The sequence below is a fragment of the Gopherus flavomarginatus genome, chromosome 3, assembly GCF_025201925.1.
Source record: "Gopherus flavomarginatus isolate rGopFla2 chromosome 3, rGopFla2.mat.asm, whole genome shotgun sequence".
In the NCBI taxonomy this organism is placed as follows: domain Eukaryota; kingdom Metazoa; phylum Chordata; order Testudines; family Testudinidae; genus Gopherus; species Gopherus flavomarginatus.
The window spans coordinates 187,019,543-187,036,554 of record NC_066619.1 but is presented as its reverse complement, the minus strand read 5'-3'; the positions used below and the strand labels follow the sequence as shown (position 1 = coordinate 187,036,554).

The following is a 17,012-nucleotide window of genomic DNA, read 5'->3' as shown; positions in this document are numbered from 1 at the left end:
CCTGAAATGATCAAAGTCGTGCTGGGAAAAGCTTTTCCTGCCCAGCAGAGAAAGTGTCAACCAATGGATCAAGGGTTCCCTGGACAGCACAAAGCTTCTCATGTGGCGCTGCAGGAGCCAGGCATCATGTTAACTCAGAGATTTACGAAGATCCAGCACCCAAAGAACCTTAGCTCTGCTCCTGAATTCATGTTCCTGTTTTACTGCCTGATCCAATTCCCATGAAAATCAGTGATTTTGACTTCACACTATAGCAGTGTTTTTGTGGGGTACTCTGGAGCCTGCTGTGATAGTACAATGATCTCACCAGCTTAATAGAAAACCTCAGAAATAGATGGAGTGTAGGGAATTTGTCGCCCTTTAAAAAAGTTCTTAAATGCAGCAGAAGTGGAATGTGAAGCAGATTAAAGGCCATTTCTAAATCTTGGGCAGGAATCAATTGCAATTTGGGTGCCTACCTAGGGGCTCAAGTGGATGTTGAACACACAGGAATTTTCAAAGCTGGTGTTTGTCTGCATCCATGTTGCCTGAGCAGAAGGGACCAGATTTTTAAAGGTCCCTAAATGTGCTGCTTTTGAAAACCCCATTAGGCACCCGTGTGCCTCTTTAGGCACCTACATACCTTTTACAAATCTGTTCCCTTGTGCTCAGTGGGATTTTCAGAAGCACCCATGCAAATTTCCTAGATGCTCTGAGCTGAGGACAATGCCAATTAGGTGCATTTTAGCATAGGTAAAATAGCACTTTTCATATGCTAATTACACATGGGTGCCCCATAGTGAAAAGTGTAAAAGCAGGCTATTTTCAGACACTATTGGGATGTGAGCAAAGTCACCTTGTGAATATCAAACATAGTAATAATAGGCTGCCATTGGAGTCAGGATACTAGACAAGCTGGTCAGAATCCATTATGTATGTATCACATGCTATTCTGAAAGCTCAAGATTACTTCCTTAACGATCCCTAGGTTTCAGGCTTTTCAGATATGATTGTCTCTATACCGACATGAAACCATAGTCCTTTCGTAGTGTTATAATTTTGCTCCTGAAAGGGCATGTTTGTAAGGTACTTTCCTTGTGTTTCAAATGATAATTGGTTTGCTGCATTTTCATTACAAGTCTCTGAACATGGGGCAGTTTGGGAGGCTTTATATCATTCCTGAGGTGTATGATCCATTTCTATTTTGCTATCAGTTGGTTACAATTATGAAACGTCTTAGGCTTATGTGTACTATCATCATTTGCATAGCTTGTGCAATAGAAACTAAGCAACATTCTTAATGTTCTGAGACTTTTCACCGAGGTATGCATGGGAGCTTTGAAGTTTATGACTGGACTAGAAAAAACACATCCTAATTCTCTGATTAAAATTTGCATTAACTGGATACACCCATGTTATGAATTGTCATTTTCCATAGATTAGAATTGGTATACCACTATATTATCCAATGAGCTTTAATCAACTAAGCCTTATGTTCTTGCTTACAACAGTCTCAAATAGCATTAACATATATGTCTTCATATTTACACCTTCCAATAGTGTATGCTTCATAAGTTCTATGAAATATTGCAGGTGCAGCACTAACCCCAATGATAATTTGTGGGAGGAAAAAACTTAATCAAATGGTATTTTGAATGTGTAAATCTTGACCCTTTGATTACTAAGCTTCAACTGCTAAAGCCACACAATGTCTCTCTTTCAAAAGTAACAAGCACCTGCCATTTCATTCACTAGCAATATGTCTTTTTATTGTCTCTACAGCACGGCATAAGAGAGGAGAGGTGGATAGGCAGGCTTGGCAACAGGGTCAAGGGAACTAGAAAACCAATACTTGGTGGCCCACTAGTCTCTGCAGCAGAACTCTGCCCTATGAAGCATGCAAGAAAGAGAGACTAGAGAGACTGCAGTTGGGAACCTAAAGATATAATGGAACAGGGAACAATGCAATGCTGTGTGTATTGATCCATTAACAAATAATGCTGTGCTGAATAACATGGAAGAAAGGCTGTTAAATCTCTATCCCCATTCTAGGCTAGCCTATAATCATTTTAATCAGCAAGTGGACATCCCAGCAACTCTCTGAAAGCTGTTGAAAGCTGCCTACCTCCTGCTACCAGAAAGCAGGAAGTAACAGCCCCGAAAATCAAAGTTGCTGTTTGAGCTGTTTGTCAGGTTCTTTCACAATCAGCTGCTCATATAAACATTGCTTCACTTATGTCTATTTCAATTTACAAGCCAGACATATCTATTCCTCTTAGGTTTACTATTAGTAAAGCAAGATTTTTAAAAGCGATTTTTACTACCTTTCCCCTCAAGTTCCTGAAACTATTCTAGCTGATGAAGGTATCAACCAAAGGGGAACCACCATGTTTTGTTTTGTTTTTTAAACAGTCAAACATTTTGCTTGTTTATGGATTTAAATACTGACTATTTCTAAATGCTGACTATTTCTTTTCTATTTCCTATATTTTCTTGCAATCTAATCATTTAAACCTTGGCACTGCACCAAATGGTTGCATATCTGCTCCCCTGTAAAGATTTCTATAAGAAATTGTATAAAGGCAATGAGGGAGGATCACATTTATATTGTGGCATGAAACTTGAGTTCTGACTCCTTTAGTAGCTGCTTTCCATTTCTTTTCCTTTTGTCATCAACTTCATGTACCCTGATTCATAGCTATAAATTTCCCCACAGTTACAAAAGCTAAGAGCTGCACTGAATATATCTGATAAAGATCTTCCTTGCTGTATTCTATAGGAAATTATATCCTCCCCTCCTTTATGGCCCTCCTTAAAACATGCTTCTAAAAATCTACAAAACCTAGTTCTGTAATTAGAGCAATATTAACAAATAAGCAATAAAAACCCTCTAACAAAAACTGAGCATTTAACAAATTCCATACTAATTTCAGCACTCAATCACAGACTTGCTGTTGCATTCCACCTCCTTGCCCGCCTTGTCTGCACAAGGTCTGTTTAGATTGCACACTCTTCAGAGCAGAGACTTTGTCTGAGTCTTGCAGAGCACTTAGCAGGCTTTGGGTGCTATGAAACACCATCCTTCATAAGGGAAAAATATGATGTAAATATCAGCAACAATTCCCTTGTTTATCTGCCATTTTCAGCTTCTTCTGAGTGTGCAGATGACTGAAAATGCCTTTTAATTTGCGAGTGTACACAGGATGCTGGTTTTAATGTGTCAGATTCTTCACTAGTCCTGGAATAGGCAGAGATTAACTATACTATTATCATCCTTACTTCTTTGTTGCAGAGACGAAGCTGAGTATTATCTACTGCAACATAGGGGACACATCTATTCTTTAACTGGAATGTTGTGGCTAGGATTTTTCCATACTATTTCTTTTTGAATTTGTCTAATTAGTTTGTAGGAAATGCCTATAACTGACTGGTATTTTCAACAGGATAGACATTTTACATCAACAATTTACACCAATAGTTTAGGGGTATCATTGTGCAGTTAATTATTATACAATTATTAAAACAGTCCAGAGCTCCATAGGGCTTTCACTTCCATGTCCAACAGATACCAAAAGGCAATACATACGCCAGCTTAAGCAAACTTTCATTCTAACACAAAATCTTAACAAGTATTAAAGCAAAGTAACTTCCAAAATGCATGGAATGTGAAAAGCATATGAGATCACAGTTAAGGTTCTACATTACAGTGCATGGTTGTTGAAGCTAGGGTATCTACTGCCTAGAGGTATCTGCTGGGGAAGGAAGTGAAAGCTTTATGGAACTCTGGAGTTCGGTATTGACAGTGCTGTAGCTAATATGAAGGTAGGAAGGAATGCAGCGGTCTTTCACTGTAACTTCTTATTTCCATGCTTTTAAATTTTGAGTAGATGGGGTGTGTCCTGTTGAAGTCTTAACCTTAAATGTAGTTTTTGTTTGGTAATATGACATGAAACATATCACAAATGTGAACAGCAGTTAAAAAAGTTATCACATAGGCAGCCAACTAAAGGTAGCTCATTGTCTTGCTAAATGGAGATCAGATTGTGCTGTAAGCTTGGTTCTCTGTGCCTGGGCTAGCAGATGTTAGAAAGCAGCATAGTTAGCCTGAGGGTTTTTTAGGGAGTGACTTGCTTCACTTGTACAACTCTAACTATTATCCCAGTAATGGATTCCAAAGAGTTTTATGTCTCACCTATGGCTGGACTTGGGGGTGATCCCCATGACATGGGTGGAGCTGGGTATAAATGGGGAACATCCCACAAGTAACTAAAAGGATAAGGCAAATGGAAACTGAGCTAGTAGTTAAAAGAAGGCCTTTCCTGTTTACATAAGTTTTATATGCAGCTACAGTTTGCAATAATCAACTAGATACTGAAGACACATTTTATGCACCTCTACAAAATGCTGAGATATGTATTATGAAGAATATCTTATAGAAAAACCCTGTTCCAATTGTTTTCCAGCAGGACCCACAATATCAGCACATTTGAAAGAGTGTAATCAGATGAAGGATTATATTTTAACTTTTATTTAGCTCAGGCACAGTCTTGTATACCAGCAAATAATTATGGAACTATTTGTCTTACTGAGCTAATACTTGAATTGTCCCCGTTTCTGTACAGAGTATGTTTAAATTTATTCAGTACAACAACTGTGGCCAGATGTGACCCTTTGGAGGACAGGGTCAAAATTCAAAATGATCTGGACAAATTGGAGAAATGGTCTGAGGTAAACAGGATGAAGTTCAATAAAGATAAATGCAAAGTGCTCCACCTAGGAAGGAACAATCAGTTTCACACATACAGAATGGGAAGAGACTGTCTAGGAAGGAGTATGGCAGAAAGAGATCTAGGGGTCATAGTAGACCACAAGCTTAATATGAGTCAACAGTGTGATACTGTTGCAAAAAAAGCAAACATGATTCTGGGATGCATTAACAGGTGTGTTGTAAACAAGACACGAGAAGTCATTCTTCCGCTTTACTCTGCGCTGGTTAGGCCTCAACTGGAGTATTGTGTCCAGTTCTGGGCACCGCATTTCAAGAAAGATGTGGAGAAATTGGAGAGGGTCCAGAGAAGAGCAACAAGAATGATTAAAGGTCTTGAGAACATGACCTATGAAGGAAGGCTGAAGGAATTGGGTTTGTTTAGTTTGGAAAAGAGAAGACTGAGAGGGGACCTGATAGCAGTTTTCAGGTATCTAAAAGGGTGTCATCAGGAGGAGGGAGAAAACTTGTTCACCTTAGCCTCCAATGATAGAACAAGAAGCAATGGGCTTAAACTGCAGCAAGGGAGATTTAGATTGGACATTAGGAAAAAGTTCCTAACTGTCACGGTAGTTAAACACTGGAATAAATTGCCTAGGGAGGTTGTGGAATCTCCATCTCTGGAGATATTTAAGAGTAGGTTAGATAAATGTCTATTAGGGATGGTCTAGACAGTATCTGGTCCTGCCATGAGGGCAGGGGACTGGACTCGATGACCTCTCGTGGTCCCTTCCAGTCCTAGAGTCTATGAGTCTTTGAGATTTTAAAATGTATTTAGGTGCCTATCTCCCATTGGTTTGGGAGTTAGGCACCTAAATACCTTTAAAAATTTGATGGATGGTCATCAATGGGGCTTCTTCACCTGGAAGCAGTGCAGTAAAGATGGTTTTCTTTTTTTCTAAGCTCCTTCTTCCATCTGCAAAACAATCCCTCATACAGTTTAAGACTAAGTAGTTTTAAAGTAGTTTTGAAGCATTTTGCCTTTCCGAAATGCTGTACACACCTCAGTAATAGTACTACATGTACTTTATAAACAACAAAGTAAACCTCAAATCACATCTCTGTGGCGATCATCATTCTGCAGATGGGGAACACAGATGCAGAGAGATTAAGACCAACATTTTCAAGATGGCCACTTTCACGAGTATCACTTACATCTAGCAAAGACATGCTTCTGTTTGTACCCCTTCTTTTATTTCAGCACACAAGTGCCTTATCTTGTCTAATATGAATTGATTTAGTTAAATTGGTACAATTTTCACATGCAGACAAGACCAAAGAAATATATTTGAAAGTGATAGTCAACTGCAATTGCCTTTGATTTCTTCAACATTTTTCTTCAGCTTGAGTTATCCAACCATATGGCTTAAAATGCAGCTTTAAGTTTAATCATACACTTTAATAGGTAATAATTGGAGATATACCAATCTCCTAGAAATGGAAGGGACCTTGAAAGGTCATTGAGTCCAGTCCCCTACCTTCACTAGCAGGACCAATTTTTGCCCCAGATCCCTAAGTGGCCCCCTCAAGGATTGAACTCACAACCCTGGGTTTAGCAGGCCAATGCTCAAACCACTGAGCTATCTCTCCCCGCTTGCATGCTCTTGCTGGGCAAACCAAGAAAAGCAACCAGCGATGACAGAACCACAAAGAACAGTTCAGCTGTTGACATGGAATGTGATGAGATGCTACCCAAGAAGGCAGCACCAAGTGTTAGAGTGGGCGGGGGGAGGGGGGGAGAAGAGAAAAGGGGACTAAAAATATACATTCTAAATAAAACCAGACTTTAAGAAAGCTGTTGAAAATAGCAGGCCCGTGAATTACACAACTTCCAATAGTTTGTAGGAAAGATGGACTTTGTAGAAGACACCTTGATTTTGCAAGAGTTTTGTTTCCATTTGTCTCATATGAATCTTTTTTATAGGATAGGGTATACGAAGAAAAATATCCTACTGTAAACCATAACAAGGCTAACCAAACTAATATTGCCTAATGTGGCAAACCAGAAAATGGATGAGTCTGTACAAAAAATATAGAAGGCACAGTTTCCCCCCTACAAATATACAAATTTCTTTATTATAACAGCATCATCATAAAAATATCTATGTTCGTGCCTAGCTTTCAGAAACAAAACCACCAGTTAAAGCCTTTTTTCACATACTTTCGTACCTATTATACTTTTATAAAGATCAAAATTACTTTATAACAAATATAGTACTTTGTTATTTACAATGCTATTCATGAAATCTATTAAAATATCAATATTATTATAGCCCTTGGCTGCATGAAAGATCACAATGGATAAAAAAAGATAACATGCTAATTGTGTGTGTTTTGTAGCCCCTAATCCAGATGCTGTTGGTTTTCCTTTCATTTTGATTAACAAATGACTACTAAAGTCATCCACCAATTGGTCATTCCTCCAGAGCTTCATGTGCTTAATTACCAGGGGAAGTTATGTTTTTTCCACTGCTGACTGCCATACTGTCTAGATATTTATCAAGTGTAATATCTTGCACTTGATATTAAATATTGGACATTACTGGAATGTACTTTTATGCTAATGTTTTATGTAGTAAAGCTACACTCAGGGTAAGTAATTCCATCTTTTTATTAAGTATCAGAGGGGTAGCCCCGTGTTAGTCTGGATCTGTAAAAGCAGCAAAGAATCCTGTGGCACCTTATAGGCTAACAGACGTTTTGGAGCATGAGCTTTCGTGGGTGAATACCCACTTCGGCAGATGAATCTGACGAAGTGGGTATTCACCCACAAAAGCTCACCTTTTTATTCCTCACGATCCATTTGACTGTATCTAAAATTAATGTTTTTGGCTTCTCCCAAAAACATCATCTCCCATAGGTAGCTGATGTAGTAAATCTGCAATAACATGTTACTTCAGTGTTTAACAGAGCTACTTCACAAGGCAGATTTTTTTTAAGCACTTCAAAAGAACATACAGAAGGGCGTTACGATTTACTTAGTTTCTGTTTATATTTGAAGTGCTTTAGATGGATTCCAGCACTGTTCAGAACTGCTGCTTAGTCAGGAAGCACATCTACGTAGCTAAGCCAAAGGACAGTTTAAAAGCCAGTTCAACAGCAACTTCTGTGACTGAATCATGAAAACAGACATAAAACTCCTGAGGTTTTGGATGTAGGAAGAGTCTCCTAGAGAAAAACAAAAATCCAGTGTCAGAGGGAGGCAGTCACCATTCTAGAAATTCTATTTGTGTTTTACAAGATTTCAATAGCAAGTTGAAAGTAATTGCAAACCAAGACTAATAGCAGATTTCCACACTTCTGGAAATCTTTTAGTTCCCATTTATTGGATATTTAAAACAATTTAAATTTCACTTCTACTCAGTTTTCTTCAAGACTCTCTAAGGCAAAAGTTCTTCATGTTCTCAATATTCATTCCCGTGATACTGGGTTCTTTGCAGTATTTCAAATCTCTGTGCTCTCAAGCTACACTCACAAGAGTGCTTGAGAAGAAAACTATATAGTATTCACATCCTTTAAAATGTAATATTGGGTTTTTTTCAGCAGGGACATTCCTACATGTCAGCTCTCTGGTTGCCTACCAGGTGGGAACCAAAACCACTAAGTTATTAATATCTGAGCACAGTAGTTTTCTCCACAAGTGGTACTGAGTTTAACCTGATGTCACGCATTGAGCATGCTGAGACTGGAAAACTGAAGCTTTTCTTAACAGGGCCAGTAACAGTTTAAACAGTACCCAGGATTTTAACCTTTTTAATCTTAATAGAATTACAGCATTATAGCAGCTCACACAAAGTAGTTATATACACTTATTTGTCTTCAGTAGTATACAGGAATTTTTCTTTTTTTCTTTTAAATATTTCAGTTGAAGGGAAATTGGCAGTACTATAATCAACATACTTTATAACAGAGATGAGAGCGGTTCAGGTGATCATAAGAATTTCTAAAATTATGATTCCAGACCAAATCCATTATTTATAAATTAATTATTATAGGTTATATTCACTCTAAATGCTTTAGAAACAAGAGTTTGTGCCACATACTGAAACGCGGTGTTGGGAAGATTATTCAATGGTAAGCCCATTTGTGGCCGTCTTCTCCCAAGCTAGCTAGGCAAAAGCATTTACTATTGGCTTTACAGCTCCGCAATTGAGGACACAACTTCAGTGAATCAATCACTCACAGTAAATAAACTCCAAGCCAGCCCCGTGCCCTTAATAATTTGCTGCTGTCATGTTGAAATTATGGCTCAATGGGAACCTCAGTCTTCCTTCTTTCTCTATCCTTCTAACAAGGACACCAAAGATAGAATGAAAGAGACAAAGGAGGAAAATTACTGTTGCTGATCAACAGATCGTGATCCTACCTTCTGATTACTGAAGCTATAATGCTGACAGTAAAGGCTGTGGCCTGCTAGGGTGGGAGAAGAAGGATGTAGACAAGTGGTGGTTATAGAAGATGGCCTAATGCTGAGGACCTAAACAATTATAAAATTTGCTACAGTCATAACTGTTCAAGTTACACTATAATTATCTTCCCATGATAGAGTAGGTTTGATGTTTAATATTTACTTCACAAACTCTAGCACTGTGTGGTGCCAGGCTATACGAAAAAGCATGAGATGGTTGTGCAATAAGGACCACCCACCAGAACCCAACTGAAGATCAATTTGAAGATCACTTAAGAAAAGATCACTTAAGAAAAAATAATTTAACACTTAATATAACCAACAAAAGAAAAGTAATTATAATCCATTTGGAATGATAATGGCAGAGTTTAATTTCACGTGTTTGTATTTGAAAGCACATTGAAATAAAGACTGCTTTACAAAATATTGCAAGTGGATTGGTAGTTTAATATCTCAAATATGTTCTCCCCAATAATAGTTAAATTTGTTCACTTCTCTTTTCATCCCCTCTGAATTTTGTGCATTTCCATCGTTCATTTCCCCATATCATTGAATACGAGTTGTGTGCTGGAAGAGCAGCACAGGTCTGATTCACTTGCAAAGTGGGGACAGTGCAGAGGTCTGAGAGGTTAGAAGGAGAACAGAGTAAACACAAGATAGCGCAAAATACCAGAATATCAACACATAGCTATGATAGTGGTGGCTGTTATAGAAAACTCTATGATAGATAGATACATCTGAATTTAAACCTGAGTAAGTTTCTTTCTACTTACCCTACAACCCAGTAAGTCATAGTTGGTGGTGGTTTCTTCTGGTCAGTCCAGTTATCAGGGTAACACTCAAACAAAACCCCATGTTCTCTCACTAGATTGAGGTCAGAACTTGCTTTTCTGGAATCTGAATTGCTCCCACTGTCTGCATTTTTCTTTTTCTGAAAATAGCAAATTAAACGTTAATATAGCATGAAGTATTTTTTCTGCATAAACAGAAGGCTAATGAACTGCAGTGTGATTCATTTGGGAGTAACAGGGAAGCTGCTGGTTCTGTGTGGGAGGATCTTGATATCACAATTACTATGTCCCGAAAACAAGATTTGGAAGGTAAAATTAATTTCCTAATGTGTAGTTTTATTTGCTCCAAAGTGGCTACACACAGTTCTGTTAGTTTGATAGAGATGGTCTTTCAGAGTTTGTTCCACATATTGGAGAAGGAAACAAGCTCTCTTTTGTGATTGTTTTTTCTCTCCAAACTGAATGCTCACTCTCCCCGCTAACACATATGAGGTAATACAGCCACACTGAGAATGCTGCTGAGAAAGCATGCTGCCATAGCTAAGGAGAAGCAAGAACAACAACAAAGATGTGACAAAACAAATAATAGAAGTAAACATTGCACCAGAAAGGAATATTGGAATGAACTTGCTTAGACAGGAGTTTCTTTTTTAAATAAACAATTGAAATAGGCAGCAGTTTTAATAGCAGCAAGTTTAAAACAAACAGGAAATATTTTTTCACACAACGCATAGTCAACCTGTGGAACTCCACGCCAGAGGATGTTATGAAGGCCAAGACTATAACAGAGTTCAAAAAAGAACTAGATAAATTCATGGAGGATAGGTCCATCAATGCCAGAAGCTGGGAATGGATGACAGCGGATGGATCACTTGACGATTACCTGTTCTGTTCATTCCCTCTGGGGCACCTGGCATTAGCCACTGTCAGAAGACAGGATACTGGGCTAGATGGACCTTTAGTCTGACCTAATATGGCCGTTCTTATGTTCTTAATACCTTACTAAAAACACTTCTTCTCTCTTGCTCTGAACATTCCATCAAAAAAGGTTATTCCTCTGCTCTGCCAAGTCAGTAAGGATAAGAAAACCTTTGTAGAAGAGCAGGATGTTTTCTCATTGAACAGCTGGCACCCACATGGAGAAGATAAAATTATATGCAAGGAAACTAATTTTCTCTGTCTCTTGACAGAAAGTACCCATTGTCCTGTTATTCCAGTATTGATGATGGCTTCCTTCTCACAAAGGGGAGGCAAAACAGATCCCAGTGGGGATAAAACATTACAGGATGGGAGTTTCAAAAGTGCTTATTATGGCCCAACTCTACTTCTGCTGAAGTTACTGGGAGTGTTTAATAGGTAAAACTAGTGCTTAGTAAAGGAGCGCCCAAGGAGTGACTGAAGATCAAATTGTTGCATGGCAGACCTCATTGTAAGGTGCTCTGAGCTGCAGTGCCCATGAGGTAGACAGGTATCTGGTGACTGAGCCCTTACTGTTGCAAAGAGTTTTGAGTAGACAATCTGTAGGTCTTAAAATAAAAGTATGACATGAGGAGAAACTGAAGCACATATTCCTCTGAACTGGGTTCTGTTTCAACCACCAAGTAGTGTGGAGGAAGTGCTAAGCTGGGGGAATTCCCCAGTTTCCCTGGAATCTTGCAAAGACCCCTTCTCCTTCAGAGCTGCTGCTAGGTTGAAGGGAATGGAAAAGAGGCCTCCATGGAAAGGAAAATATACAGAGAAAGCCCTGAGGAATTTCTGTTTGTCTTAGGCTGAAACAGATGACAGGACTTTCAACTTGGCTGTAGTACTGCAAGTTTGCCAACAGGGGTGGAAGACATTCAACTTGCTGAGTTGGGAGGGGCTGGGGGGAAAAGATTTATGATGGAAAATATCAGAAGAGGAACCTCATGTCTACCAGTAAAGGGAGGGACAAAGATGTAAAGCCCATCAGTACTGGATTAACAGAACAGTGGGTACCCATGTGGTTGAAAGGTTTTTAACTGCTCGAACTGTGCTTCTTTCCAAAGTTGATACAGTAAACTTCTGAAGCACTGCTCACTAAAGCAATAGTGGAGAATGAAACACAGAGTATGGGACTTCAGATGCAGCCCCTCCCTAGAGCGTCTACCATTACTGCGGAGAAGAGCTGCCTCTCACTGTACAGTCATGCTGATGTTGCCACTTTGAAGACCTAAGGTCACCAAACAAGCTACACATATATATCATCTAGCATTCCAAATGCTTCTCTCAAATAAAAATGCGTAGTTGTCTTATCCAATTTTCCATTTGACATTTGTCCACCATCCATAAAAGACGGTTACTCATCTTGTAACTGTTGTTCTTCGAGATGTGTTGCTCATATCCATTCCAATTAGGCGTGCACGCGCTGTGTGCATGTTCGTTGGAAGATTTTCTACCCTAGCAACACCTGGTGGGTCGGCTAGGCGCCCTCTGGCGTGGCGCCGCTATGGCACCGAATATATACCCCTGCCGACCTGTCCGCTCCTCAGTTCCTTCTTGCCGGCTACTCCAACAGTGGGGAAGGAGGGCGGGTTTTGGAATGGATATGAGCAACACATCTCGAAGAACAACAGTTACAAGGTGAGTAACCATCTTTTCTTCTTCGAGTGCTTGCTCATATCCATTCCAATTAGGTGAATCCCAAGTCTTACCTAGGCGGTGGGGTCGGAGTGAGAAACTGCAGAATGCAAAACTGCTAAGCCGAAGGCTGCATCGTCTCTGGATTGTTGCACCAGGGCATAATGAGAAGTAAAGGTGTGTACTGAAGACCACGTAGCTGCTCGACATATCTCCTGAATAGGTATCCGAGCTAAGAAGGCGGCCGACGAGGCCTGTGCCCTGGTAGAATGTGCAGTAATATGACCCGGGGAGGTATGAGCTAGCTCGTAGCAAGTGCGGATGCATGCCGTTACCCAGGACGAAATCCTCTGAGAAGAGACGGCCTGACCTTTCATCCGGTCCGCCACTGCAACAAACAGTTGGGGCGTTTTGTGGAAGGGCCTCGTACGGTCAATATAGAAGGCGAGCGCCCTATGGACATTGAGCGAATGTAATTGCTGGTCCCTACGAGATGTATGCGGTTTGGGAAAGAAGACCGGCAGGAATATGTCCTGGTTGAGATGAAAGGCCGAGACTACTTTAGGGAGGAATGCCAGATGTGGGCGTAGCTGTACCTTGTCCTTGTGGAACACCGTGTATGGTGGGTCCACCATCAGAGCCCGAAGCTCAGAGACTTTCCTAGCCGATGTAATGGCTACAAGGAAGGCTGTTTTCCATGATAAATATAGGAGTGAGCAGGTTGCCAATGGCTCGAACGGGGGGAGCGTAAGTCTAGTCAGAATTAAATTGAGGTCCCAGGAAGGGGTGGGGCATCAACGCTCCAGGCCTTTGAGGAACCTTGAGACCACAGGGTGGGAGAAGACAGAATAAGTATCCACCCCAGAGAGGGAAGTAGAAATAGCCGCCAGGTGCACTCGCAGAGATGAGATAGCGATGCCTTGTTGTTTTAGGTACCAGAGGTAGTCCAAAATAGTAGGGAGAGGAACCTCCACAGGTGCAACATTCTGCATATGACACAAGCAAGAAAACCGTTTCCACTTGGCTAAGTAAGTAGACCGCGTAGAAGGCTTCCTGCTACCCAGGAGTATCTCTTGCACCGGGGCAGAGCAGCGTAATTCCGATTGGGTTAACCATGCAGGAGCCATGCTGTTAGATGGAGGGATTGCAGGTCTGGGTGAAGAAGCCTGCCGTGGTCCTGCGTTATCAGATCCTGATGAAGGGGTAGGGGGACTGGATTGGCTATCGAGTGGTCCAGCAACGTGGTGTACCAGTGTTGTCGGGGCCACGCAGGGGCGATCAAAATCAGTCGCGTCCTGTCCCTGCGAAGCTTTACGAGAACCCTGTGCACCATCGGGAAAGGTGGAAAGGTGTAAAGCAGGTGGTTCACCCAAGAGATTAGGAAGGCGTCCGTTATTGAGCCTGGGGCGAGACCCTGGAAGGAGCAAAACCTCTGACACTTCCTGTTGTTGCAGGAAGTGAATAAGTCTATGTGGGGAAAGCCCCACTTCTGGAAGATGAAATGTACAATGTCCGGGCGGAGTGACCACTCATGGGAGAGAAAGGATCTGCTGAGATGGTCTGCCAGAGTGTTCCGGAACCCTGGGAGGAAGGATGCTACAAGGTCTATAGAGTGGGCTATACAAAATTCCCACAGTTGGATCACCTCCTGACAAAGGGGGGGAGGATCGAGTCCCTCCCTGATTGTTTATGTAGTGCATTGCTGTTGTGTTGTCCGTGAGTACCAGAACACAACAGCCTTGCAGATGATGTTGGAACATCTGGCATGTGAGGTGAACTGCTCTCAGCTCCCGGACGTTTATGTGCAACGCTAGCTCTTGAGATGACCAGAGGCCTTGCGTGCGACGATGACCTAGGTGTGCCCCCCTGCCGAGAGATGACGCGTCCGTCGTTAGGGATACTGAGGGCTGTCTTGGTTGGAATGGCATCCCTGCACACACCAGGGAAGATGTTAGCCACCAGTTGAGGGAGCCTAAAACACTCTGAGGAACGGTGACAATCATGTCTATGGTGTGCGCGCCCTGCCAGGGTAGTAAACTGAGGCAAGCCAGGTTTGAAGGGGATGCAGGTGTAGTTTGGCGTGCTTGATTACGAAAGTGCACGCAGCCATGTGACCGAGAAGGCTGAGGCAGGTGCAGGCCAAGGTGGTCGGAAAAGTTTGGAGGCTTTCTATGACCGAAACTAATGCCTGAAGCCGGGGTAGTGGAAGGCAGGCTGTTGCAAGTGTGGAGTCTAGAATGGCCCCGATGAATTCTATTCTTTGAGTGGGCACTAGAGTAGACTTCTCTAGATTGATCATCAGGCCCAACTGCTTGAATAGGTCCGTGATGATAGCAACATGCCTGGTGACTTGAACCTCGGAGGTCTTGCGAATAAGCCAGTCGTCTAGGTAAGGAAAGACGTGTATACGCCGACGACGGAGGAAGGCGGCCACTACAGCCATGCACTTCGTAAACACGCGTGGGGCGGTAGAGAGGCCAAATGAGAGGACCGCAAATTGAAAATGTTGGTTGCGCACCATAAACCGTAGGTACTGTCTCTGCGGAGGGTAAATGGCGATGTGAAAATATGAATCCTTCATGTCGAGAGCAGCGTACCAGTCTCCGGGATCCAAGGATGGGATGATGGTCCCCAGGGACAGCATGCGGAACTTCAACTTCTTCAGAAAGACGTTGAGACCGCGTAGGTCCAGGATGGGTCGGAGACCCCCTTTCGCCTTGGGGATTAGGAAATATCAGGAGTAAAATCCCTTGACCCTGAACTCCTCTGGCACCTCCTCTATAGCTCCGATGGAGAAGAGTGTACGAACCTCTTGCCAGAGGAATTGCTCGTGAGAGGGGTCCCTGAAGAGAGATGGGGAGGGTGGGGGCGAAATAAATTGGAGGTGGTATCCAAATTCCACTGTGTGTAGGACCCAACGATCTGAGGTTAATTGGGTCCAAGCCAGGAGGAAGGAGGAAAGGCGGTTGGAAAATTGAAGAGGATCCTGGGGAAGGACTGGTGCGCTGCTCTCGGGCGCACCTTCCAAGTTCGGTTTTGGTCCCTCTGATGGTTTGGTGGGACTGTTATTCTGGCCCCTTTGGGAACCCGATTGCCGTCTGCAGTTCCTGCGACCACGCCTCCTGCTAAAATCTTGTCGTGGCCTAGGTGGGGGGTAAGGGCGTTGAGGCTGGGTATGCAAGGACCTCCGTTGGGTTTGCGGAGTATGCATCCCGAGGGAATGCATGATGACGCAAATTGTCTTTGAGACTCTGGAGTCTAGGGTCCGTTTTCTGAAAGAAAAGGCCCTGTCCATCAAACGGAAGGTCCTGAATAGTGTGTTGCAGTTCAGGAGGTAGGCCTGATACCTGCAACCACGATATTCTCCGCATTGTAATCCCCGAGGCCACGGTTCTGGCTGCTGAATCAGCAGTGTCAAGTGAGGCTTGCAGAGAAGTCCGTGCCACTTTCTTCCCTTCCTCCAGAAGGGCTTGGAATTCTGGGCGGGAGTCCTGTGGGACCAGTTCAGCGAACTTACCCACCGATTGCCAGGTATTATAATTATACCTGCTGAGCAGGGCCTGTTGGTTAGCCACCCGCAGTTGAAGGCCTCCGGCGGAGTAAACTTTACGCCCCAATAGATCCATCCTTCTAGCCTCCCGCGATTTCGGGGCACGGGCTTGCTGGCCATGGCGCTCTCTCTCATTCACAGATTGAACGACCAGAGAGCATGGAGGAGGATGGGTATATAAGTATTCATACCCTTTAGAGGGTACCATGTATTTCCTTTCCATGCCTCTGAGGATGGAAAGGAGGTTAAGGATAACCTAGGCATGGCCCAATATCTAAATAAGTACTTTGCCTCAGTCTTTAATAAGGCTAATGGGGAGCTTAGGGGTAATGGAAGGATGACAAACGGGAATGAGGATATGGAGGTGGATATTACCACATCTGAGGTAGAAGCCATACTTGAACAGCTTAATGGGACAAAATCGATGGGCCCGGACAATCTTCATCCGAGAATATTAAAGGAACTGGCGCATGAAATTGCAAGCCCGTTAGCGAGAATTTTTAATGAATCAGTAAACTCAGGGGTTGTACCGTACGACTGGGGAATTGCTAATGTAGTTCCTATCTTTAAGAAAGGGAGAAAGAGTGATCCGAGTAACTATAGGCCTGTTAGTTTGACATCTGTAGTATGTAAGGTCTTGGAAAAATTTTTGAAGGAGAAAGTAGTTAAGGACATTGAGGTCAATGGTAATTGGGACAAAGTACAACATGGTTTTACTAAAGGTATATCGTGCCAAACCAACCTGATCTCCTTCTTTGAGAAGGTGACAGACTATTTAGACAAAGGAATTTAGACAAAATTTACCTCAGTTTCAGTAAGGCATTTGACACGGTTCCACATGTGGAATTATTAGTCAAATTGGAAAAGATGGGGATCAATATGAGAATTGAAAGGTGGATAAGGAACTGGTTAAAGGGGAGA

At 42.2% G+C, this 17,012-nt stretch overlaps 2 protein-coding genes across 9 annotated transcripts in view; both read right to left on the bottom strand.

The window, feature by feature from the left end:
• Positions 1–17,012, bottom strand: part of HSPA4L (heat shock protein family A (Hsp70) member 4 like) — a 653,707-nt gene that overhangs the window by 96,155 nt on the left and 540,540 nt on the right. The window lies entirely within an intron of this gene.
• Positions 6,790–17,012, bottom strand: part of INTU (inturned planar cell polarity protein) — a 117,900-nt gene continuing 107,677 nt past the window's right edge. For 5 of the 6 annotated variants that reach the window (XM_050946283.1, XM_050946282.1, XM_050946287.1 and 2 more), the window contains 2 exons: positions 9,926–10,083; positions 6,790–7,912 (listed from right to left, as the gene is read on the bottom strand). In XM_050946283.1, the coding sequence (XP_050802240.1) occupies positions 7,801–7,912; positions 9,926–10,083 (270 nt within the window). In that variant the 3' untranslated portion in view covers positions 6,790–7,800. Of the gene's footprint in view, positions 7,913–9,605; positions 9,774–9,925; positions 10,084–17,012 lie in introns of those variants that run through there. The other variant, XM_050946284.1, reaches the window with a different exon arrangement.